Here is a 9,657-nt window from a genome sequence, read left to right on the forward strand (position 1 = left end):
GGCACGGTAGAGGAAACATATAGACCCAATCATAGTTCTTAGCAGAGGTAGAAAGGATCATGCCCCTATTCTTGCTGAAATTTCAACGTGAAGCGTAAGTACCTATTTTAGGATCAAGAAAACCTTTGTAATCATGAACCTACCTCTGACCTCTTAATCTGCTCTTCATTAGAGGAAAAGGATGAGATGTTCCAGATCAGGGATTAACCAACTGTGTCCAGCCTCTACATTTTTATTGTACAATTCATGAGCTAATAATGTTTTTAACATTTGTAAAGGTTGTGAAAAAAAAGGGGGAGTATGAGACACAGATCATGGCCCACTAAGCCTAAAATACTTACTGTTGGCTTCTTTAACTAATACATGTTATACAGTGATGAAAATGTTCTGTATCTCTGCAGTCCAATATGGTAGTCATAAAACAAACGTAGCATTGAGTAGTTGAAATGTGACTAGTGCAACTGAGGAAATACATTTTAGTTGCATTTAATTTTAATTAATTCAAATTTAAATAGCCACATGTGTCTGGTGGCTACCAAATTGGACAGCACAGCTTTAGAGCACCATCTCTCCTGTTCCAAAAGTTCTGAACCATCAAAAATCGAAAACAGTAGATGAGATAGAGGTCACTATAACTTGATGTGTCCTTAGTTACTCAGTTCATCCATCTCCTCCAAAAACATATTCCTTTTCTGCCATTTCTTATCTCCTTTGATTCCATTTCTCTCATTTCTTTCCAGTGTATCTTCAGACACCTTACTATCCCATTTACCTTGTGTTTTAACTGAAATGCAGAACAGAATGGCAAGTTAAGATCCTGCTTCAGGGTCCTTTTGCAAGACCAAGTCAAAACTCTAAATCATTGCCATCAAAGGAGTGTGGCAAGTGGATTACTTTCATACTTGATTGAAGGATATGGATATTTCTCTGATGGATTATGAATTGAGCACTATGTGCACAGCAATTTCTGTTGGAAATTCCGAGTTCCAAACAGTTGACTTAAAAAACTGGCCACACACTTTCTGATAAGTTAGGAATCAATTGTGTATAATTTACAATAAGCAATTACTTATAAGTTGAGGTTTCTACTATTTTTTTTTTCTCACTAAATTTTGTTTTAATGGGTCTCAAAATTATGTGACAGATTTTTGGTCAAGTTGTTTCCATTAAAAAGTACTGATTTTAGTGAAACCCCGTCTCTACTGAAAATACAAAAAAATTAGCCGGGCATGGTGGCAGGTGCCTGTAGTCCCAGCTACTTGGGAGGCTGAGGCAGGAGAAAGGCGTGAACCCAGAAGGCGGAGCTTGCAGTGAACTGAGATTGCGCCACTTCACTCCAGCTTGGGTGACAGAGCAAGACTGCGGAGCTTGCAGTGAACCGAGATCGCGCCACTTCACTCCAGCTTGGGTGACAGAGCAAGACTCTGTCTCAAAAAAAAAGACAAAAAGTACTGATTTTAGGCTGGACAAGGCAGCTCACACCTGTAATCCCAGTACTTTGGTAGACTGAAGCTGGTGGATCAACTGAGGTCAGCCGTTGGAGACTAGCCTGGCCAACATGGAGAAACCCTGTCTATACTAAAAATACAAAAACAAAAATAATCAGCCGGGCACGGTGGCGAGCGCCTGTAGTCCCAAGTACTAGGGAGGCTGAGGCAGGAGAATCACTTGAACCCAGGAGGCAGAGGTTGCAGTGAGCGGAGGTCACGCCACTGCACTCCAGCCTGGGCAACAGAGTGAGATTCTGTCTCCAAAAAAAAAGTAGTACAGATTTTAAAAACTAATAACTTAAAACTGCCACTTACAAAAAAAAAAAAGAGGTCCACAAAACATTCTTCTCTCCTTCTGAAGGTTTTATGGGGCATTGTTAACCTTAACCAGTCTTTTACTATTAAACTTAAATGGCCAATTGAAACAAACAGTTCTGAGACCATTCTTCTACCACTGATTAAGACTGGGGTGGCAGGTATTAGGGATAATATTCATTTAGCCTTCCGAACTTTCTGGGCAGACTTGGTGACCTTGCCAGCTCCAGCAGCCTTCTTGTCCGCTGCTTTGATGACACCCATGGCAACTCTCCTTCTCATATCATGAACAGCAAAGCAACCCAAAGGAGGATAGTCTGAGAAGCTCTCAACACACATGGGCTTGCCAAGAACCATATCAACTGATGGCAACATCACCAGACTTCAAGAATTTAGGACCATCTTTCAGCTTCTGACCAGAATGGCGATCAATCTTTTCCTTCAGCTCGGCAAATTTGCATGCAATGTGAGCTGTGTGACAATCTAGTACAGGGGAATAGCCAGCACTGATTTAGACTGGATGCTTCAGGATAATCACCTGAGCAGTGAAGTCAGTTGTTTCTGTTGGTGAATCATTTTTGTTGTCACCAGCAACAATGCCACAATGAACAATTTTGACAGACACATTCTTGACATTGAAGGCCACATTGTTCTGAGGAAGAGAGTCACTCAAAACTTCATGGTGTATTTCAACAGACTTTACTTCAGTTGTAACATTGACTGGAACAAAAGTGATCACCATACCGGGTTTGAGAACACCAGTCTCCACTCCGCCAGTAGGCAGAGTAGCAATACTACCAGTTTTGTAGACATCCTGGAGAGGCAGGGGCAAGGGCTTGTCAGTTGGACAAGCTAGTGGTAGGATGCAGTCCAGAGCCTCAAGCAGCTTGGTTCCACTGGCATTGCCATCTTTCCGAGTGACTTTCCATCCCTTGAACCTAGGCATGTTAGCACTTGGCTCCAGTATGTTGTCACCATTCCAACCAGAAACTGGCACAAATGCTACTGTGTCAGGGCTGTAGTTAATTTTCTTAAGGTAAGTGCTGACTTCCTTAATGATTTCTTCATATTTCTTCTGGTTGTAGGGTCGTTCAATGGGATCGCTTTTGCTAACATCAACAATTAGTTGTTTCCCACCCAGTGTGTAAGCCAGAAAGGCATGCTCATGGGTCCACCCATTCTTGGAGGTTCCAGCTTCAAATTCAGCAACACCAGCAGCAACAATCAGGACAGCATGGTCAGCCTGAGATGTCCCTATAATCATGTTTTTGATAAAGTGTCTGCCTCATGGGGAATCAATGGTAGTCACATAGTACTTGCTGGTCTCAAATTTTGGCAGGGAGATACCAATGGTGATACCATGTTCACGTTCACCTTTCAGTTTATCCAAGACCCAGGCATACTTGAATGAGCCCGTTCCCATCTCAGCAGCCTCCTTCTCAAATTTTTCAACGGTTCTTTTGTCAATGCCACTTCATTTGTGGATCAGATGGCCAGTAGTGGTGGACTTGCCCCATCTACATGTCCAATGACAACAATGCTGATATGAGTGTGTTCCTCTCCCATTTGGCTCTTGGGTTACTTTTCACAACACTTGTTTTCTGGTGGCAAACCCACTGGTGGGAAAAAAGCTCTACTATTTTTATAGAACACTTTTTGTTTCCTTGTTAATTCTATGGGAAAATATATTATACCAGCCTATTGTTGTAAATATCAAAGAGGACTCTTTCAAAAAATGCAAATGCACTCTGTTTCAGTAGGTCTCAGATGAAACCAAAAGCCTTTCTTTTTGACAAGTACACTTAAGCTAAGCTGATGTCGGCAGAGGAGATTGACAGCCCAACCATTTAGTAACACAGTATTAACAGATCCAGAGAAATATTTGTTGAAAAGTAAGTCAGAACCACTGACTAAATAAATTTTAGGACGATCAGTTTTCTATATTATGACACCTTATGCTTTCATGGTTTGTACATTCTGTTTCTCGGGTCTTATATTCGTAGAAAATGACTACTTTTCATTTTTGTCATCTTCTTTCAGAAAGAACCAAATGTCCCTTCTTCTGTGAGACTTTCCTTGAATTCCCAAGAAAAATTTGGCTTTCTTTTTTAAATATTCTGAATTACACTTTGTATGTAAACTCTATTAGAGTATATCACATTGTGTTAAATTTATTTCACATTAAGAGGAGGAGTCATGTCTTATCATGTATGTAATTTCATACTTAAAATATTTTATAGTGCATAATTAATGCTCTATAAATGTTTGATAAACAGAAAATGAGAAAAAAATCAGAGCTGATTATACTTAACTGACATTTTAGTTAAATATGATAAGTATTTACAATCTTTGCCAGTTCTTAAATTACAATTTTACTCATACAATTTAAGGTATCAGATTTTAATCTTAAAAAGTCCTCAAGGCAAAATAAAAACATTGATTTAAAAATTGCTTTAGAGTTAACTTTATGTCATCTTTCATTCCAAGTATATAGACTAGGAATTACAATTTTAAGCCAAGAAAACACATAAATAAAGAGAGATGCTATTTGTAATGAACCAGAAAAATGCATTCCCTCTCTATCTAATATAGGAGCTTCATGAGAGCAGGAACCTTCTATATTTCCAATTCCTACATCAGTGCCTGGCATATAATTAGTTTCCAACAAACATTTATTCACTAATTGAAAAGATCGATACGTAAATGAGTATATGAATGCCATGTGCGGCAGGGGGCCCAACACAGTTGGAGTTTCAATTTTTCAAGAAATACCAGACATCTGGATATTTAAATAACGTTTAAATGTTAACACATTTTAAAATTCAGAAAAAGAACAAAGAAAAACAAAAATATGCAGACCAAACAAAACTTATTAAATGCAGCCTATGGGTCATGAGTTTACAATATTTAATAAAAACAAGTGGCAGGAACAAATATTTGTTCAGTACTACAAATCACAAAATATATTTAGTTAGGTTGTGTGGGAATTCTTTACAACTTCACATATGATACAAATACTCTGCATGTGGAATCAGCTAGTGCTTTGGTACCTGTTTGCCCTTGACAATCTCTTCTTTTCTGAGATGGCTTTATTCTATCAGAGTGACACTTTTGAAATCAATCACATTTTCCTCAACCTGACAGATTAAAAAGTTTACCGAAAAAGAATTGGAACACAATACTACATTTAAAACATTTTCCAAAGCCACATTTTTTTTTTCAATAGTTTATTTCATTAACTACAAGCTTCAGGGCAAGAGTCTTGTGTAATGCATGTGCATTATGGTTCCAGTTTGCTGATTCCCAAATCAATTAATTCAAGAAGTGAAATAGAGTTTTGGTGCCAAAGTAATTGCTTCTCCTGGAGTTTCTTGTGAACTGTAAGTCTATCTTCAATGCATTTCTTTGTTAAGCACAGTATAAAATGAGTAATGGATAAATGTTGAGAATATCATCCAATCATTTTTTAAGTAGTTGTCAAATGCTCTCGTTAGAAAACTTCTCAAGGGGAAATGCTTATGTCTAGAGTAAGTGATACAAAGCATCATAAAAATATGCCAAATGATTATTATCTGCCAAAAATGGCTAGTAAAGGAAATGGAAATTCTACTCTTGAAAAAATGAAAAGAACAAAAAAGACTCATTCTTTTACAATCTTTGGAAGGAGTCTTTATGCAATAAAATTGTATGGGAAAATGAAGTTTGTGCTCACGTGAATGTTTGGAAACTCCAGAGTCCTTTTCATTAGAAAGACCATGTACCGGACAATTGACTGAATTTTTTAACCTTTTCAGAATATTTTACTATAATCTATATTCAGCCAAATTATCCAACCAAAAAGAATGTATTAAAAATTCAACACAACACCCTTAGATAGGATTTTAAAATACTAACTACTGCCTAATTATTGGGAGAAACTTTGTATATACAAACCAGTGATAATTTCAGTTATGAAAATTTTCTTCAGGAAGCTAAGGGCCTTCAAAGTTTCTATTGCTTTACATTACCTACTAATTATGACTTTTTTCAACTACATGTTAATTTGGGCAAACAGAGAGCTAGAAGACTTTTGTTTTTGTTTTGCGTATGTTTAGGATAAATACATTCAAGGCATAATACTTCATTTAATATTCTAACTAAATCTATGAAACAAAAACATGGGAATTCAGATGAATTATAACTAGCATTCAAGTAATAATAATTGAATAAGAAAGTGGTAATAACTTTGGCTGGACAGATGGCAAATCTAATTACTGCAAAGTTAAAATGAGGGCCTTAGAGGTCAATAATTCTGTTTTTTCAACCTATTTATTGATTCTTTTGATTATGTCTTATATGAAGTTTCAGTTCGAATACTCCGATTAACAGAGAGTTCTCTACCTCCCAACCGAATCAATTCTACCTTTGGAACATTCTAAATTAGAAAAGTCTTTTTGACAAAGATATAAATCTACCTGTAATTTCACCTTATTTTTCCCACCCTAAATTCTAAGTTAATTCCATTATACTCCAGTGGTAATTTACAGAATTAACTGAAAGCCTGATATCAGATGTTATAGATGTCCACTGTACATCATAACAGTCCACGATGGGCTACAAGGATTCGAAATATAAATATGGTCCATTTTGTGTCAGATTAACAAAAATTATGAAAACATGTGCAGTGAAAAATTTTCCGTGTTTTTCTCACATATTTCTGTGGGCGGGCGGTGAGAATCAGTGAGAGGTCTGACTCGGGTGAGAATCAATGAAAGGTCTGACTCGCATGTACATGGACACAATACACTTTCACCTTATGAATGGGGTTCATGGTGATTTCTTAAATGCATTTCTTAAATGCATCTAATGAGTACATCATCATAATCATAATAAACTCTGGTAAGATTAAACACTGGGATAACTTCTGCATCCCAACCATCTGCCATTATTATAGGGTTCTCATCAGTGTTCACAACTGAACCTCTGTTAATACTTGTGATCAAGATGGGCTTAAAGTTACTTCCAGCTTGATTAAGCTTTAGACAGGCTCTTTCTTGACTCTAGCTAGGCCCCAGACCTACCTTTTCTTAGAGCATTTACTTCAGAAAACTTTAATTGTAAATCCTTTATCTGCCCCTTTGAGAGTAAACTTTCTAAAAGCCTCTTACCAGTTTCACAACTCAGGATTGTCTTTGTCAAGGATCCAGGAGCCATCCCTTTGATATGTAATTATCAAGGAAGATAAAGTGTTACCTCTGGGTCTCTGTAAGAACACAGGAGGGAGTGTGGTTCCGGGTCGTGTGCGGCTCAGGGTAATAGGGCTGCTGCTCGGCTGGCCGGCGGCGGCTAGCAGCAGGGGCACGAGGGCGAACCCCGGAAGCGGCAGCTGAGCGGGCCGGGAGGAGCGCCGGTCCCCGTGGATCCCGAGAGTGCAGAGCTCGGGACAGGGGCCTGGAGGCGTGGGGGAGCCGGGCCCTCCCCTCAGGAACGTGTCCCGGGGCCGACCTGAAGTGTGGAAGCAGCTTCAGGTAGGTGAGCTCGTGAAACAATATGAAGAGGAGAAAATAGCCTTTTAAGGAAATTGGCCCACAGAAAGGATGGCCTTCTTGGACAATCCAACTATCATTCTAGCTCATATTCGACAGTCACATGTGACCAGTGATGACACGGGAATGTGTGAGATGGTTCTCATTGATCATGATGTTGACCTAGAGAAGATTCATCCTCCTTCAATGCCTGGAGACAGTGGGTCAGAAATTCAGGGAAGCAATGGTGAGACTCAGGGCTATGTATATGCCCAGTCAGTTGATATTACCTCAAGTTGGGACTTTGGTATTAGAAGACACTCAAACACAGCTCAAAGATTAGAACGACTCCGAAAAGAGAGACAAAACCAGATCAAATGCAAAAATATTCAGTGGAAAGAAAGAAATTCTAAGCAATCAGCCCAGGAGTTAAAGTCACTGTTTGAAAAAAAGTCTCTCAAAGAGAAGCCTCCAATTTCTGGAAAGCAGTCAATATTATCTGTACGCCTAGAACAGTGCCCTCTGCAGCTGAATAACCCCTTTAACGAGTATTCCAAATTTGATGGCAAGGGTCATGTAGGTACAACGGCAACCAAGAAGATCGATGCACCTCCCTCTGCACTCGAGCCAGGACAGACTGCTGTCAATGACCGTGGTGACAATGGCCAGCACCAAGGTGCAGGACCTGATTGGGCTCATCTGCTGGCAGTATACAAGTGAAGGACGGGAGCCGAAGCTCAATGACAATGTCAGTGCCTACTGCCTGCATATTGCTGAGGATGATGGGGAGGTAGACACCGATTTCCCCCTGTTGGATTCCAATGAGCCCATTCATAAGTTTGGCTTCAGTACTTTGGCCCTGGTTGAAAAGTACTCATCTCCTGGTCTGACATCCAAAGAGTCACTCTTTGTTCGAATAAAAGCTGCTCATGGATTCTCCCTTATTCAGGTGGACAACACAAAGGTTACCATGAAGGAAATCTTACTAAAGGCAGCGAAGCGAAGAAAAGGATCCCAGAAAGTTTCAGGCCCTCAGTACCGCCTAGAGAAGCAGAGCGAGCCCAATGTCGCCGTTGACCTGGACAGCACTTTGGAGAGCCAGAGCGCCTGGGAGTTCTGCCTGGTCCACGAGAACAGTTCAAGGGCAGACGGGGTTTTTGAGGAGGATTCGCCAATTGACATAGCCACAGTACAGGATATGCTTAGTAGCCACCATTACAAGTCATTCAAAGTCAGCATGATCGACAGACTGTGATTCACAACCGACGTACAGCTAGGTATCTCTGGAGACAAAGTAGAGATAGACCCTGTTACGAATCAGAAAGCCAGCACTAAGTTTTGGATTAAGCAGAAACCCATCTCAATCGATTCTGATCTGCTCTGTGCCTGTGACCTTGCTGAAGAAAAAAGCCCCAGTCACGCAATATTTAAACTCACATATCTAAGCAATCACGACTATAAACACCTCTACTTTGAATCGGACGCTGCTACTGTCGATGAAATTGCGCTCCAGGTTAACTACATCCTGGAATCGCGAGCAAGCACTGCCTGGGCTGACTACTTTGCTCAAAAACAAAGAAAACTGAACAGACGTACGAGCTTCAGCTTCCAGAAGGAGAAGAAATCCGGGCAGCAGTGACACTGGCCTCCAGCCTCAACCTGTTCCGTAGCTCAGAGCCTACCTGCCAGGGCCAAGTGCCCTAGAGCCCACCCGGTGTCCTGAAGTCCTTGGGGGGAGGTCAGCTCCTGGCTCACTGGCACAGGGCAGGTGGGGTCTCAGAGAAGGTGTTGGGGCCCCCTAGGAGGGAGTGCTGGGGACATTGCCATGGGGCAGAAACCTGCTTGGCAGTGGCTTTGATGAGTGATGCCTGGGGGCCAGACCACCCCCTAGAGGAGCCACATGCCACCCAGCCACCTTCACTGCCTGCCACCCTGCCCGAGGATGTACAGAGCTGTGCCCACACATTTCCTTGCAACTTGATCAAATTTCTTAAAGCAAACGAAGAACAAAAATGTACATTTCTGGTTTTCCTTTTAATAAACAGGTGTACTCTTCAAAAAAAAAAAGAACACAGGAGCCTAACTTCCTGAGTAGGTGGCTTGCTCCAAATTATAAAACTACCTCCAGTCACAAAAATAAAAGAAACTTTACTTGTCCTTTGGGTAAAGCCAATCAACCAATACAAATGGCCTGTGTTTTCCCTCTTCCTCCAGTGCTTAAAACTTTCTCACCCCTTGTTTCAGCAAAGGTGAGTTCAGATTGTATTAGGTCTTGCTCCTCTATTGTAATGGCCTTGAATAAAGTCTTCCTTACTTATTTAACTGTGTTCAGTGCAATGTTTGCATTG

At 40.5% G+C, this 9,657-nt stretch overlaps 1 protein-coding gene and 1 pseudogene across 1 annotated transcript; one reads left to right on the forward strand and one right to left on the reverse strand.

The window, feature by feature from the left end:
• Positions 1 to 1,982: 1,982 nt before the first annotated feature.
• Positions 1,983 to 3,371, reverse strand: LOC111552393 (annotated as a pseudogene).
• A 3,920-nt stretch (positions 3,372 to 7,291) lies between these two features.
• On the forward strand, positions 7,292 to 9,364 carry LOC111552420 (target of rapamycin complex 2 subunit MAPKAP1-like). Its single transcript, XM_023226627.2, is given in 3 exon segments — positions 7,292 to 7,914; positions 7,916 to 8,445; positions 8,587 to 9,364. Coding segments are annotated over 3 exon segments (1,425 nt in total). The 5' UTR covers positions 7,292 to 7,381; the 3' UTR covers positions 8,949 to 9,364.
• Positions 9,365 to 9,657: the final 293 nt, after the last annotated feature.

The sequence above is a fragment of the Piliocolobus tephrosceles genome, chromosome 8 (assembly GCF_002776525.5).
Source record: "Piliocolobus tephrosceles isolate RC106 chromosome 8, ASM277652v3, whole genome shotgun sequence".
Taxonomy (NCBI): Eukaryota; Metazoa; Chordata; class Mammalia; order Primates; family Cercopithecidae; genus Piliocolobus; species Piliocolobus tephrosceles.